General features: G+C 40.6%; 1 protein-coding gene across 2 annotated transcripts in view; it reads right to left on the bottom strand.

Annotated features, from left to right (window-relative positions):
- ZFAND3 (zinc finger AN1-type containing 3) overlaps positions 1 to 17,410 on the bottom strand; it is a 269,631-nt gene that overhangs the window by 187,961 nt on the left and 64,260 nt on the right. Inside the window, exons 2-3 of one of the 2 annotated variants that reach the window (XM_059716965.1) lie at positions 4,925 to 4,965; positions 1,970 to 1,996 (exon numbers count right to left, since the gene is read on the bottom strand). In XM_059716965.1, coding sequence (XP_059572948.1) covers positions 1,970 to 1,996; positions 4,925 to 4,965 — 68 coding nt within the window. The remainder of the gene's footprint in view (positions 1 to 1,969; positions 1,997 to 4,924; positions 4,966 to 17,410) is intronic. The other variant, XM_059716951.1, reaches the window with a different exon arrangement.

The raw sequence follows: 17,410 nt of genomic DNA, 5'->3' as shown, positions 1-17,410 counted from the left end.
AACAGAGGAACCCAGATTGAGGTGCCAACTTCTATGAGATGCTTAAAAAAAAGGAAACACTATATGCCCTTCTGAAAACAAGATTCTGTGTATGGGAAAGCTTGTCATCAGTATTGCTTTTAAACCATAGGAATTTCTCGCTGCTGTTCAGACAAGGCAAATAAAACATGAGGTTGCACATCAGTAGAGGGGGGTCATACAACAACACAGAGAATGCAAGTGCACAGGTTTGTGAGAGTATTTTTGGTTTTGTTTTTAAGAAACTAAGTTTTTCCTGAGCAGAAAGGGATTAAATAAAGCATGAACATGGGTCACCATTTATCTTGCCACACTTCAAACCACAGATTAAAGGATACAAAAAAATTAGTTTACAAAATGCACGTTTTGCTGGAATTGTTTTTTGGTGTTATAAGCTACTTGCCTGACAAAGCCAAATCTGCATTTTACTGACCCCCAAATCCACTTAGAACTGCACATGTTTATTTTGGGAAATTCATGTTTGCTGGGCCATATGGGAATTCTACTTTGATTCCAGTGTCTTGTACCAAAATCACAGGGTAAAGCTAGTACTGTAAAACCTGGAAGTAATTTAGAGAGATGGAAGAAATGGAAAATTATTTGTATTACCCGCAAAGTGACTCTTCTAGCAATTTAGTGAGCCAATTTCATGATCTCCCAAAGAAAAAAAAATGTCCAGTCCTTATATACAATGCAAAAGAGGAACTCTTCACTGGAAGTGGATGGGTTAAACTGATCTCAGATGCAGATGAATTCCAGGGGTATCAATATTAACCACTGAAGTTAAATATATTTAAATTTTAAACGCTTAATCCTTTCTTGCTATGCGTTTCCCCTCAAACTCAAGGGAAAAATAACCCCAGGATTAAGGAGACAAAAAATATATAGTCTGGCATATAGCCACTGTACGTGTATTGAAATTGCCAGTTTGGTGATCAAAAATACTGATTTTTACTCTACTGTAAGCTGTGGACACTGGAACAGTGGTATCTTACTATAAAACCTGGAGACTAGTATACTGTAAAATATTCTACTAACTCAGTATTAAAATAAAATACTTTCCCCAAAGGTTCTTGAACATTTCAGTGTTTATGCTATTCTTCCTGATGCTTAAATAAAACAGGTCTGATTTTCTTTTCTTTTTTTTGTATTTTCTTTGAAAACTTTCTTTTAGTGTTTCCCAATTACTGGTAGAGTGTAAGAAATAAGCACCAAACCAGAAACAATAAACCTGTGGTCATACAGAACAATCTTGTGAACTTTCACATCTTATAAGCTTTTAAGACTTAAGGTTCTTCCAAGCAAAGCATATTTTCTCTTGCCTTTAAAGTGCATAGCATACTACCACTAACTAAAAAAGAGCTAAACAAACCCTTAGAAAACTTATGAAAGTTAGGGAAATATTAGCCCCATGTTGAATATGAGATTGAAAAGAATCAGGAATTCCTGGTCTTAGGATGTTTCCTACTGGATGACAGGTTAAATCAACAAGTTGCCAGAACAGCAATTGCCATTTAGCAATCATCGGTATTTAGTCAGGCCAGATTTCAAAAACAAGTTTCTGGGCATTGCCCTTTGCTCTGACTATCTGCACTAGTTTAATCTTATCCGACCAAAAGACATGATCTTAGAGCAGCCATGAACATTCATGGGAAAGGCAGGTCATATCATAATCATGATAATTATTCAAGAACTTGCGTGTTATTCAGAAAAGTAGAGAGAAAGGCTCAGGTTCATTAATTTATATGGCAATGCAAACCTAGCAAATACGTTTTAGTCCCTCAAAGCTTTGTTGCCTTCCTTACCTAGCAGATTTAAGAACCTAATGTCTACTACCCACACATCAGGGTTTCCCACCACAGGGAACAGTGAAGAGACTGCCGTCTATGTTTCTTTAAAAAAAAAGTGTGTGCGCATATGCGTTTTCAAAGCAATTTAATATAGTACTAACCTTTTTCGTTGTGTGGATTTCTTTTCTCTAAAATGAGAGAAAGGAAATGAGGATCAAACGAGGTAATAAAAGTTCCAACTCTTCCCCTATTAGAAATCAATTCCAATATGCTTGTATAAAGAGCTTGCTACTTTAACAAAAAGGAGACTCTTCACCTTTTTAACTATATCTTAGATGCCCAAAATTATGAAAAAATGTAAGACTTCAATCTTTATCTGAAACGTTACCACCTATTGTATTCCAATCTACAGAGTAAAAGGGTAAAACACATTTACTCCAGAAAAAAAAATAAGTCAACTTTACTCTTTAGCAAAAGCAGAACAGATGCAATGTCCTACCTTTCTATAGAGTACCATATACAGCGCACCATTATAGATAATATGCACCTGTTTTCAAGTTTTTCAAAGGCAGCTTACCAAAAAAAAAATCTTCCTTGTAGTAACAGAGTAGCAGCAGCACAGGAGCCAAGCCTACTGCCAGTCCCAGCTGCCAGATTGGGTCAGTAAGCAGGCCCTGTGTGCTGGGTTGAGGGCCATGCACTGGATAGATCTCATGCCCCAGCCTGGTACACCATGCACCAGCCCTCATGCACCAGCCTGGTACATGGGGCCATGTCATCCAGCCAGGGAGATTCCCACCAATCCAAAAACCTGGTGGCAGAGGAGCAGTGGCAATTAATGCTGCCACTGCTTCCATGCTGCCAAATAACTGGATCACCCCAGGTTTAGAATTCTTGCATACAATATGCAGCCCAATTTTCACCAGTTGGTTTGGTGGAAGAGATACAGGTTATGTACAAGAAAATATGGTAATTCACTAGCTTCTGAAGTAAAATTATGCTGGAAAGAAGTGCATAACTTCCCAGGGTCAAGTTACACTGGTGTATGTGCAACTTGCCCACAGCTCCATCATACCAGGGTAACTGTTTACCCAATGTAAACAGACTACTACCAACTCTCCCTACTTCAGAAGAGTTGCTCATAATGGCCACTCAGTATACTGGTGTAATTTTTACTCTGCAGTAAAGTTTGAGGTGAATTATCCAGGGGTAATGTGATGTCCACTGGCACCCCAGGTCTTGAAATCCAAATATACATAGTATATTTAAAAACAAACACACACAGATGCTCCAAGGCATGAAGGAAGGAGGTAAGGGAAAGGCGGATGGGAACAGGAAGGAGAGATTACAGACATAGTGCCAATCCTTGAATACTAGAAAGTTGCCTCCACCAGACTGCTGACAAGAGGCCATAAGAAATCAGGATTGCAAAACCAACTTGCCACTCTAGGAATATCAGTTCTTGTCCTGATTGGCAATAATGACTGTGGCAATCTGATCACTGACCAGCAGTCTGTTATGGTCTACTGGACATGGTGACTTCTGAAGCTCATAGAATACTGTCTGTTTTAGAGAGACCAAAATGGTTCTAATGAGATTCTTGATACTTTATACTTCTTGCATATAAGTATGGACAACATCACCCATAAATGTCTGAATGAACCTTTGCACAACTGATTTTTTTTGGAATGGAGGGAAACTAAAAGGGAAAAGATTTTCAAACAAGATGGCAGAATGAGGAAATTAAGAAAGCAACTTTAAAATGTTTTCTTTGGGGTGGGGGGGAGAAAAAAAAAATCAATACAAGCCAACATTTGAAGATGCTCCACTTCATGCTTGCATGCTAGTTGTACAGCCTTGAGGATTCTATTAACTGCGGCACATGCAAGGCTGATACTTAACTAGAAATTGAAAAATACACAAGTGTTTGGTACTTGGAAACCAATCTACATACTTGTGGGGTAACTGAGTGCATCCAATGTTTGTAGCATTTTATTTCTTTACAGTATTAATATGGTGATTCTGTAAGCAAGATCGATGAACCACAAAGCCATTCTCCCTAAATACATTTAAACAAATTCATAGTAACCTACTTGCATTCTGTTCATTTTTGTGCTACATTTTCAACAGCAAGTGGATTTTTCTATTTGAAACCAACAATTTAAAAAATCTTCAGGGTCACAGTATTTGAGTTCTAGAATTCAATACTTCAGTAGATGAACCAATAATCTAAGCCAGTGGTGCTCAAACTCCAGGTCACAGGGCTCCCCAATGGGCACAGAAATTTGCCGGCATGGCCCCATGTCAGTCACCTGGCCCATAGGGCAAGAAATCTGAGCACCACTGTATGCTTTGAGATTTTCTACATGAGCTTTTACTATTTATTTCTGTTCTCCTGAAAGAGATTTTAGCATCATGGGAAAACTGAAAAGTTTTAATGATGACAAAAAATGGCACCAAAATAATTAGTGGCAAAACATAAGTTTCAAGTTGTGAATAAACTGTTCTAAAAGGGCCAAGTTAGGAGAAACTGGAACAAAAAAAAGCCAAGAAGGTTCTTCTCAAGCAAAAGAAAACTTTGCAAAAATTAAAACAAGATGCAGTTTAGGCTTTGCCTGTTGGTCAGCTACTATTTTAATTTTTATCACTTAAGTCTTAAAATTGAGACAAGACAGACTTCCGTACCCACTCTTCCCTTTCAGTTTTCACCCACACCAAATTCCAGTGTTTATTTTTATGGTAAAAATGTGCCTTGCTAAATTCAAAATTCCAAATCAGACTGAGAGCTGTCTTAAAACTAGGAAAGCTTCGAAAGCTATGTCATCTTTACAGAAGTTGTGCCAAGAGTGGAGTTCTGTAGTTCAAGGGCATTCCAGACTTCTGTAAACTTCACTGAGTGAAGGCTCCATTGGTGCATTTACACAAGAGGCTGTTGCTTTACACACACACTAGAAATTGTTTCAACAAACCTGAGCTAATAAATGAAGCGCCAAAGTGAGGAGAATCTGATTTCACACACAGACACTGAAGAAACAGAACCCCATGCATAAACCCTGAAGGAGATGCCAACAATGATTTAGACAGTCTAGCAAAAATAAAACCTTTACTGCACTTACCAGCAAAGCATTTGGAACAGAGATTCATAGTCTTGCTGGACCTGGGGCAAGAAAAAAAAAGTAGAGCTAAAAAATTCATTATAACTGTAATCAATATGGTAGAAGTTTTCAGGAGTAAAACATAGGTAGAGGGGGTGAGCTCTTAACTGGCAGGGTATCTATACAAATCACCAGTGGCAAGGAGCTAGCTGAACTAAGAGGTGGGAGAAGCAGCAAAACACCCTTCATTTGGCACACGCTCTCTAACTTGGTACAGAGCTTTTGAACCCCAAGTTCCACACATGTACCTCTGCATTCTTAAATAAGCATCAAGATAACAACTATGATAGACAGGAGCAGCAAATTTAATCCACTTTAATATACAGAACCCCTCAGCAACATCTGGCAGAATACTAAGACAGCCTGAAGGACTACATCTGTAAGTTTTCTTCACCTTGGTTTAGAAAGCCACTACGTTTCTACAAGACAAAATTAGGTTGCGGTTCCATATAATGTCATCACAGTACCCTACCCACAGATTTTGGGAGTCCTCATTGCTGTCCCTGGCATGAGCTTCTTCTAGTTTACAAATTAAATAACTGCTCTCACAATGTCTCTTTCTTAACAGAGTCCATACTCAAACTTGGCAAAGACTGTCTGGGCATTAACACTCCTGAAACAGGATTGAAGCACAGATCAGTAACAAGGCTGTTTAAGTTGCATGGGCTAAATCTTTTCTGGAAACAAAAATTAATTTTTCAGTACAGTTCATCTGAAACCTCTTCTTAGCATTAATATTAACCGTGTCTAAAAGGTAAAGATGTAGATAACAACAAAAACAACAGAGCCTACCAAAAACACTTACATTCTCCAAGTGGTTTAAAACCAAATGAGGCAGGAATTTAAAAAACAAGAAAACCCTATAAAACTTAACAAAGACAAATGTTGTAAGAATCTAGACACTAGGGTGAAGACCATTTTATTATCTTGCGGCGAGTGTTTCAATAAGCATCTCTTCGAAGCAATCAGCTGTCAAATTAAAATATTTTTCTGTCACTCATTACATTTTTGTGGTATATGCAGACAGGACCCTTTAACCATTTTCTGGTGACAGAAAAAAAATTAAAATATTACCAAGAAGACTGGGTGTTGATTTCAGGACACTGCAATTGCTTCTGAATTGATTTAGAGTGGATTCAAAATTTCCTGCAGAACATGGGTCACTGCGGACATGAGGTATAGAACCATGTGCCAGCTACAGCAGGAGCCACACACAAAAGCTAGCTTAAATACAAGCAGTATGTGCAAAGGAGAAATGTTAATGCTAGGAAAAGAAAAGCAGAGCAGCCCTTTGTAGCCATACAAATAAATCATTTTATTGGTTTAGGCCCACAGACTCCCTAACACTGCTTACAATCTGCACAGATTATCTATGTTCTGAAGAACTGCAATTAAAAACAGCATGGTGAGTCAAAACCCACAGCATTACTAGGCTGCAGTTCAGTACTCACTGCTTACGAGTTAGACCTTCTGGAGCAGCTCAATATGCCTGGCAGGAACTTCTCTGCAAAGCCATTAAACCCCAGGGGCAGCAAAGAAAGAGAAAGGCAGAATTCAGATGGTTCATACTGATAACATTGGAACTGGCAATGACAAATGTTTCCATTGGTATAGTCAACCTGCTTTAGCTCTTGTTATTTATCAATCCAAAGTCTTTATATGAACTTGTTTCCTTTTTTAAATCCACCAAGAAAAGACATACAGAACACACAGCTATGTTAAAAAAAAAAGGAGGAGGAAAAGACAGGCATGCAGTCATAGCACGTTCAAGTATATGTTACAACTGGGCCATGCTATCAGACAAGAGTCCTTAACAAGCTCATCTTACTGCCTGAACAACTTCAGTCACTGTCCAGTTTCCAGATGAACTTCACCTCTAATCCCTGGGGATTTCTTTCATGGTATTCCACTTAGGCTCAGACCTCTTGACAAGATCATTCTTGGGGCACAAGCCTGCATTTTCTCCCCCGACACTGAATTTTTCAGACAGCAATCCCTTTATAGTTCACCCAAATTATCCCAGCAGGTCTGAGTTTGGGTCAGAACCTTCTTATCTGCAGTCCCTCAGGAAGCGACAGTTAACCAGTGACCTTCGTAACATAATACTACTTGTTAGGGCAAAAGCATTATTATTTTTTAGTCCGTTTTCTCAGTGAACAGCTTATACATGTCAGACTTACCAGGTATTATCCATCATCTGCCTGGCAGGGACCACGCATAAGTTTGTCAATTCTTTGTTCCGGTGCTAGACTGTTCCCACCCCAGGTCAAGGCCTTTTCTTTATGCAATTTGAGCCAGAACAAACTAGCATATTATTTTCCTTGGGGGTGAGACATGTTACCTGAATTAACAATTTGCAGTTAATCCCCAGCAATGATAGTTCCCATAAGACTGTTACTTCATCCCACATCCATTCAACTAGGAACACACAAATATGCAACACTTATCTCCTTGACATAACTGTCTTTTCAAATATGCGCTGGATATATAGCATCTGTTACACCAATAAAACTGTCTTTCAGAATTTCCATGCCTCTAAAACACAGAGCTGTCAGTTACCATACAAGATGTTTTCAGCTTGTTTCACATAAAAAGGGAGAGATCACAGGGGTTAGACTAACCAAAAGAGGAGATGTTCCAAATAAGAAGCAGCACATTCCTTTTTTACCCCACACTTAACCAAAAAGACACGCTGAAAAGGCTGTACATTCCAGATCCAGTCTCTATCACTTAGGAATTTCAGCGTCATGTTTTTCAGCAACTGAAAAAGCAGAACTAAAATCAGCCAGATAGACATGAGACTCTGAATCAAAGAAAATGAGAAGAAGTGAAATTTGTATTCAAGCAAACAGCTGGAGCTACAAAATGGGCACCGAGGAAATTAAAGGACAAATCAAAATCCCGAAGCTACTCATTTGTTTGGGACCAATCCCAAGAACCGACAGAATGGTAGGTTTCTCTTCCCACCATTCTGCATCTTGGATAGCACGGCTACAGGACAGATCAGTCTGCCAAAATGGATTCCAATATTCCAACCAATCCATTCCATTCCATTTCCCTTAAAGAAAGAGAGGGCAATCTTAAAGGCCAACTTCCTAATATGGAGGGTTACAGCAATTTAGGACCCAATTCAACAAAGGGCACACACTTTCTGCTGAACTTGCATGCCTACGCTTTGGAACTCAGAGGGATTTAAGCATGTGTTTAAGTATATCAGGATCTTATCTAGCACTATGTTCTCCTGCATCAGCTTGGAGACAGAGGCAAAGTAGTGGAGAAATGCAGAATGTAGGGTCAGATCCTCCTGTCCCTAAAGTCTATCAAAATGTTGCCATAGATTCCCCTGGAAAAAGTATTGAACATATATAGAAAGTAGTATGGTCTCCTGGTAAGAGCACTGGAATGGAAGATAGAAGAACAAACTAGTAAAATTTCTTCACTGTGACAACAATCTAGTTAAAGCTATTTGGTTAACAGCCAAAGAATCAGTATTTTGAAAATAAGGTGAAAAACTTTCGTTTTAGCCATGTTTACTAAATTCTATTAGATGCTGGACATCAATGTCTGGATAACTCCAGTACTGAACATGCATAAACATGGTACCCACACATAGTTGAACTTACTCACAGCTAAAAATAAAGTGCCACAAAATCCTCCTACTGTCTCTGCAGTGCAGAAAGAACCTGTAATTCTTAACTTTCTCTGTAAGTCCTACTAAAAGGTTTCCATTGCATACTAATCTGTAAATGATTAACAGCTAATCTCTCCCACAAAAGACATCAGAAGATAAAGCTGAAATTGAAAATTTCTCAATATATTTGGAGTAAGCCAGCCATTCAGATATTCATAGTTTAGTTGAGTCATTTTTGCAAAAGGCAGAGGTCTCACGATTCTAGACCTCCAAAGTCAATATGTAAATAGGGAATCTCCTATGGTTTAAGGGTACCATAAAACTTACCTTCTCAGTCTCAAAGCACCTCTCAGAAAAGTGTCAGCTTTTAGTTTTTGCTTTTTTGACTACAGAAAAATAAATGAGAGCAATTCTGCTGCAAACTCAAGGACTGCAACAGGTCACAATGTTTTGGCAGCATGGATTTCTGTTTGAAATCTCTGGGTTTGTCTTGTGAACCACATGCAGATGTCTGCATGCCTAACAGTGCTAATTGTCACAACCCAAGGGTGTGATTTTTGTTTTGTGTGCGCTTTGGCACCACTGAATTATTTTCCCGCCAAATTGTAGCTTTCTTTGCAGTGTGCATTTCTTCTTTGCAGCTAAGAAATGCTCGTTGCAAAGAGTTCCCGCCATTTGTATGATAATTCGAGCCCCATTATTGGCTTGCGTGAAATTATTCACAAGTGGCGGCTAGTGATGCCGACTTGCTAGCCGTATAAAAAGCTTGAGTGGTTTCCGCCCAAGTTGGAGGACTCCACGAACACCAGGAGGAGGAGACTTCACGCTGTGTGAAGATCTCTAAGTGCTGCGGAGCCTATCGGACCCAGCGCATTTCAAGCAGGCAACAGAGGTCTGATCAGCCTCTAGCCTCTCCCCGTCGCCGTTTGCAATCCTCAACGTATCCCTCTACCTGCGCGCAAAAGGATCCACGGAGCCTCGCCAACTCTGTGAGAGCGATCAAATATTGTCTGAGTCCTCAAACGAGGATTTAAGTGGAGCTGTGCCTGAGAAACTGTCCAGCCTACACCACGACCATCTTCGGTGTAAGTAAACAATCTTGAATCAACCATTACGAGTCCGTGACTAATTCTAGCGTGTCGCCTGTTTTCTCCGACCCAGCGTGCCCGGGCTGCTGGCCACAGCCCGCGCAGCGTGAAAAAGGGCCCGGATCACTCCCAGCCCGCACACTAATATTGTGCAGCACCCTTAAAAGAAGCTCATGGCAACCTCAGAAGGTTGCTGCACCCTGATGTAGACAAATGGACAAATTATACCAAGTTAAAGGGGGTGGGGAACATGATTTGTGCATTAGACACAAAACAATCAATCACTCTCAAACAACTACTCCATTTTGCATTATATATAAACTAGCCCACAGTCATTTAGCAGTTGTTTAATTCAGGGGCAAACTACTAAATTATTGCCATTTAAGTTCTACTTACTGGCCTGTGGGATAGTGCAGACATGCAAAAACAGCTACTATGGAGCATTGGTATAAACTAATCACATCTCAAGTGTTAGTAGGTTTCCAGCTTCAGGTTTCCATTACAAAAGTCAATTTCATGCATAGAGACAGGTAATGGAGAATTACATATTGTATCCATTTTACAAACATTTCCCATGCCTTTGTTAAACTCTGGATTACTTACAATCTTCCCCCTGCACATAGTTTTAGTCAGTATTCAGAAAGAGAGCCCATATTTATGGATAAATCAAACCATATTGATATTAGCTCAGTGAGCAAACCTAAAGCTAGATGCCATTTGAAGATACTTCTCCCTGTTAAAAAGAAGTCATATAACCAAAGGGTGATACAAAATTACAGTGTGGATCTGGGAACTACAAGGTGAAACAAGCTACCAAGGTCAAATGGCATGACTGAGAAAATTCAAGACAGGATACTTCAAGGCAGCTGAAAACTCCCATGAGAGAGAGAGAATAATTGAATGTAACATTTCTATAGACCTCACTGACTAAAGCAAAGTGCAGGTAGTAAAGGAGCTTCCACAGTCAAAGAGAACACAATAATTCCATTAAACAGACAGAGGAGAAAATATTAGCAACAACACTGGGATTTTAAAAAGAAAGAAGCTTACAAGTTGATGCTCAAACAAAACTAGATCCCAACAGCTAATGCACTATTTGCACATGAGCACAATTTTTTGAAACTTTAGTATAACAAAAAAAATCCTACTTATTTAAACACGTTCATTTGTCATGTTGTGCCTACAAATTTCCATAGCATATAAAGTTATTTCGAAACTTTGGAAGAATGTGCATGTACACACAGAGCAAGAGAGAGAGAGGGAGAGTGAAAGCACCTTTAAGGTCTTAAGTCACAGGGCAACATTTATAACATCAGGTTAAAAAGAACATAATGGAAATTGTCAGAGGTGCAGAAAGACGCTAAAAGTAAAAGTTAACAGATTCAAAATCTCAAATATATATTGATATTATAGATTTTTTAGCAATGTGACTGCATAATTTAAAGAACTTTGACTTCTGTTAGCATTGATCCTATTTTATAATTACACTCAGTAAACTTGTAATAAAAGTGTGACCTCCTCTATACTAATAAGACCACTGTAAAAATATTTACTGAATTCTGTTCTCTATTCAACCAAGCATTCCATTTTTACTTCCAGCTTAGCTATATGTTACTCTAAGGCCCAGTATAACCCAAGGCATAACCTCCTATCCTTCAATCCCATTTGGTTGTTTTGTAGTGAGTTATAGATTTCATCTATATAATTCCACCTGCTTAAAATCAGACAGCCTGGCTAAAATGCTGGTTAGAGAATTTCAGAGCCTGTTACATTGTTACAAAGACAGAACTTTAGATGCATTATTCTGCTTGAACACAATAACTAGAATCTAAAACACTGAAGTTTTATGCTAGAGCTTCTAGAATAAGCAAATGGACAATTTTGAGCATGATTGGAGAACTGAAGCTGTATTCAGAAATCTACTTGATACCCAGCATCCTCAGCTTTCCCAGTGAAATCCATTTTTTGGAAAGTAGAATAGATAAGGGCAGCAGAGAAACAGAATTTAAAAAAAATTAAATCCCATCCTTGCTTAGCCTTCTTTCCCTACTCCTCTTCCTCCCACACTTTTTTTTTTTACTCTTTTGAACACACATACTTCAAACTAATACCAGATTACTCTCCCCAGTGCTAACAAACAATGTAGACAGCTCAGCTCCCCAAGGAAATTAAGAAATTTCTTTCCATTTTCTAGTAACAGCTGAACTGCTGTTACTAAGATGGCTGCTTACACCAGCCAGAGATGTAACTGGGGCAGGTGCATCACTGTCAAAGAAGGCAAGACTATTTCTAACATTGTTACAGCCCCTCAGTCCTCTCCATGCCCAAAGACGGTCAAATTTCCTAAACCATTTGCTCATTTGAGAATTTGGGGAAGGAGAGCTGGAGGGGAAGAAGAAAAAGGAAGAGAAAGGACACAAAAAAGGGGATGAAACCAGGGTATGCATGGGTGTTATAGTTAACTTGATGCACATTTGAACACTATTTCAGGGCAACTGTAAGATCCCAGAATCTGCATTTTTATTGGGACTGAGACCTTCCAATATTCCTAGTAATGATTCTTTTATGACTTAGAAGTTCCAATGAATTGGTAGTAAGAAAAACACTGATCTGCTTCAGTGGCACTGTAATTGGAATAGTGATTAAATGTATCATGTTAAATGCTTCCTGGGCCTTTTCCAGTACAGCAATTATACAGCAGGATCTCAGCATCGCTGCAGCCTAAATCTCTCTCAGCCCACTGACCGATGCTCATTAACCATGTCAGAGGCTATATGTCTGAGATATACTATTATGAACTATGACATTTCTTAGTTAAGACTATGCACAGGTCTCCTCTACTCCACATATATTGTGAGTATTGTTCCATGTATTCAAAAACACGGGACAACTATCTATACATATGTTAGAGCAATGCATCTGCACCACTCTAGTTAATGGTCTGTCAAAGTTTTCATTATAAAGCAATTTTCAAAGGTTTAAATTTCTGCTGAAGAATTTGATCTGAGTTGAATGTTGGCACACAGTAAAGCAAAACGGTAGCCCATATGTGTTTACTTTCATCCAAGTAAGCCAAGAAATTAGTTAGCATTAAAAGAGAGTTGATCTCACCCTGTATTTTCAGTGTTTTCCCTTACATTGCTTTTCATCCATGTCATCCACAGTGCATAACATTTCACCTTCTTTAAGGAAGAGATTAATCAGATTGTATTAATTAGACTCTTACTCATCCCACTGCATATTCTGTATACATTGCATACCAGCCACATAAGAGCCACTTAAATCTTTCTGTATCAGCACCCTCCTCTGATGTGATGCAGTTCAGACCTGGTGTAGACATCAGTGCTATAATTTTTCATTTGGAATTTTTAATATACAGATAAAAGGTGATAAAACAAATGCACAGGCAGGAGAGTAGAATTAAGAGTGAAAGCTCATTCTTGACCTTGCCCCTAGAATTCCTGCCTTAAATCAAGAGTGTCAAACATATGGCCCACAGGTTGGATATATCTGCAGAGGTGAGTTATTCAGCATGGGGAGGTTCTCATGGACTGGAGAGAGCCCATGTGCCAAATTCAGCCCGTGAGGCTCCTTGCCTGAAGTGGCAGTATTAATTTCCCCTGTTTCAGTGTGGATCCAGAACCCAGGGATTTAATGCTGCTCACCTGAATTTCCTATCAATAACTGAGGCTTTTAGATCAGGCCTGGCAACCAATATTAGGGACAGGGGGAAAGTGTGGGTGAGCAGCAGCATTACCTCCCTGGGTTCTGGAGCCAAGCCAATGCAGCAGCTCTGGCAGCCATGGGGATTAATGCTGCTGCTACCATGCTGGCTAGAAAGCCCACAGGACCAAACCAGTTTTGATGCCCCTAACTTAAAACTATAAACTGCAGCCAGGCACTTACAATCTTGAAAACACTAGCATTAAGATTGTTCCTGAAACTTTAATTCAATCCCCTAACAGGGGTTAAAATGATAGTCTTTAACTGCATGATCACAAAATGTTTGTCCACTAGATCCTTGCCTCATATGATGCACAGAAGGATACTGCTGCATGAACAAGATACCGTCTTCTTTTATCTTCACTGTTCTACATATAGCCTCATGTCTGCACACCATCCAATGCCTACCAGTACTATTGTAGCTTGTAGCAGCCATAGGTAGCAATTTTAGAAGGTCCTACTCAACACCTGCAGCTATTGGGTGAACAATGCTCAGTTGCTCTGTAGGAATAATGCATGTCTAGTTTGGTCCACACAAGAGACCTGAGAGGAGGAGGAGGAAGAAGAGAGTGAAAATGTGCCCAGTTCAGATGGAGTTTTGGAGAATTTAGTAGTTAAATAAGTTTGTATTGAGTATATGCAAGAAGTGTTTTCCAAGTTTTCAAACTTGACCCAAATTCAGGTATCTCTCCCTCTCACTTTGCATATGGAAGACAAAGCACATCCTTGACACAAGGCCACCCCTGACAAATTTCAAATCACTGCTCACTCCAAAGTGGAAGCATTAGCCTCTCAATTAAACTAGTTTAAGAATGAAAAAAAAAATCCAGATTTTTGTCCAATTATATCCTTGGAAATACCTGAATTATCCTTGTTGAAACTTTCCAAAAAAATTAAACATGACATTGGTGTCTGGTTTAGAAAGTTATAAACAAATTTTGAAAGTTACAAACAATGGGTAATAGAGAGGAAAGCATCAGGCAACTTTTATTACAAGCTCTGCCTATAATAAAAAAACCTAGGCATTACTACCTTGCAACAATTTATATATGCATATGGCATATTTCCACATGTGGCATCCTTCATGCTTGAGGTTAACAGGTTTGGTGATCAAAAATGATGAATGATCAAAGTTGAATGCCCCCTTGGACTGGGATGATGCACTAAACCACTACTGTTTTGCAAAGATGCTAAAAAAGATAAAATGGCTTACAACCTGTCCTCAGGCCCACCCAAAGTCCAATTCACCCAGTCCTCAGAGTTACAGTTACATGAAGCAAGTAAGAGGGACAAATTTAAGGCAGAACTTTTCTGTATATGTTATTTATTTGCCTCTTAGGGAAAAAAATTCTCATGAAGTCTGAATTTCATAAACAGGTCTGATGCCTACCAAGTGCCCTGTCATGCGAATCATTGCCCAGAAGAAATACATGTCCCTTAATTTTGACAATTTGGATACTGCAAAAGCAGCATTTAGAATTTTGCATTTGGCTCACCAAACAACTACTGAGCATAAGCTAAATCTCTCTCCATTAAGAGAATGTATTTAACTGATAATGAATTAAGTCATTACCATTCACTGTCCTTAGGAACAAAGCCACATTTTTCTTTTTTTTTTTTGGAAGGCACCTAGGATACTTCCAAGATGCCACTAGAAACTGACTATTCCTCTTCCCAGTTCCCATAAATCAATTTTCTAGCAGTCTTCTAACCAGGTGCCTAAAGGGCTAAATTACATAATATCTATATGCAAGATAAATTGGAAAGTGAAGTCAAATATTCCATAGAGATGCATCATCTTCTTTTCTGTTTGGTTATTTGTTCTTAACTTATAAACTCCCAACATGACTGTTTTTTTTTCTTAGTTCCTCTATAGACTTATCTACGTTGGAGACCTTGTTGAAAAAAATATGATGGTATTAATTTTAGATCAACAAGATGTCTAGAACACTGCTTATGCTACTTTGGCCAACAAATGCCCCGATGTCAACCTTCTTTTCAGAAGCTTTGCAGTTTGTATCAACTAGCTGTGGGGACTATCTATTCTCACACACCCAATACTGCAGATCATAGGGGCCAAATATTTTTTCCCGGGGGGGGAGGGGGAGGGCATGCACTCCCTATCTTACTCGACTAGTCCAGGAGGGGGGTGGAGAACACTGGGGCAAAGTCCCTAACCTGCTTGTCAGACCAGGCCTCTCTGTTCCCTCCATCCACAGGCAGCATTTAAAGCCCACAGGGCCAAGAACCATGGTGGAGAGACTTTCTAACCCCGGTTCCCAGCCCCTTGGGCTTTGGAAGCATGGCCCACACCTGCCAGTTGTCACAGCCAGTTCTGCCCTGTGTGCTGGAGCTGCCCTATTACACTTCTGGTCAGTGGCAATACAAGCACAGAACCATTTGGAAACTTTAACCCTGTCTCATTCAGAGTCAAAAGGTACAGGGGTTTAACAAATTCCTGTTGCTACTGTAGCATGCAAATATAACAGCTCACATACTCCCCAAGAGCAACTCCCCTTTCTCTTTTAAAGAGGTTAAAAAAGTCACATTTGTCTATAGCCTGTATGCATGCTCCTACAGCCATTAAAGTCACCTAAACCACTATACGTTTGGCACAAGAGCTTTGGTACATTTATATCACTAGGGGAGCAGCACAGTTGCAAAGTAATAGGTTATATGGATATCACCAGATATAGATACAATTAGTTACATCTATCTATACTCCAAAGCCATCCTCCTCTAGGCAACTTAAAGTGCTCCATATTGTAATTCTGTATATCCTTTATATCTTTTTATTTTTACTTTTTTAACAGTTTCTCTACAGATAGTTAAGTATAGACAGTCAAAAAGCCCCAGGCTTGCATCAATTCAATCTCTCCAAGTTTTTCTAAACTGCGTACACTGAAACGATAAGCAAGTGAACTCACATTCGCTTTTGAAACTGGAAAGGCAGCCAGGCCCATACCAGACCCATACCCATGCAGTAGCCTATCCCAGTAGCTGGGATGCAAAAGACCATGCCTCCCAGGCTGCTGTTGAAGGTACACAAATATAGCCAAGTAGGGTTCATCCTTGATTAGCTGCCCAGCACACTCCCCAAAGCCCTGGCAGTCCCCTGCTTGCCCCCTCCTCCGGGAGGGGAACAGTCCCTCCAGCTGGGGGCTGGCTGGATTTCCCCAGCCTCACAGGAGGTTCCCCAACCCCCATCCTGGCAGGGCTCCCTGAGCCCTGCCTCTGGTCCACAGAAGGGATTCCCTCTTCCCCATTACCAGACTTAATAACAGACTGGGGGGGGATTGTCAGCCCAGTGCTATCTGACACGAGAGGGAAAGCCTGCCAGTGAGAGGGAAAGCCTGTGGGCGTTACTCCCTCCCCTCACCTGGAGCCAAGCAATTCCTCTAGCTACAGGGGCGGCTGAGGAGAGAGTGTGGGGGGGAAAAAAAAACACCTCCCCTGGCCCAGCATCAGACCCTCAGCCAGGATCTCCCTGGTGGAGGGCCACAGTGGTGGCTTTCCTCCCTTCCCCCGTCCACAGTCCAATTCACCCAGTCGCAACCTTCCTCAGCATTAGGGCCAGCTGAGGGGGCGGTGTGGAGGACACCCCCCACCCCAATTAAACACCACACTGCCAGCTGGGGTCTGCCTGGAATGGAGAAGGGGGCAAGACTGGGGGAATCATCTAGCTCCTGGCTCTGGGTTGGGGGGGGGGGGGGGGGGGAAGGGAAGAGGGAGAGAAGTCCCACTTCAGGCTTCCCTCCCCTCCCTCTGCGCTGGGCAGCACCCAGCTGGGGGGCCTGGTGCCAAGCCAGGTGGGGTGAATTTGCCTTCCCCGCACCTCCTCAGTCAGCCAGAGGAGTGATACTGCTCCAGCTGGGGAGCAGAGGGGTGGGGCAGACCCTGCTCCCCTGAAGCAGATAGCACAGCCCAGGGCTGCTGGGGGACTGCAAGTTAACTAGAACCAGGACAGGATCTGGAACAGAAGTTCCATAAGTTTGACCTAAATCA

The sequence above is a fragment of the Alligator mississippiensis genome, chromosome 1, assembly GCF_030867095.1.
Source record: "Alligator mississippiensis isolate rAllMis1 chromosome 1, rAllMis1, whole genome shotgun sequence".
Classification (NCBI taxonomy): Eukaryota; Metazoa; Chordata; order Crocodylia; family Alligatoridae; genus Alligator; species Alligator mississippiensis.
Note: the sequence above shows the minus strand (reverse complement) of the source record. Positions and strands in the feature narration are given on the sequence as shown.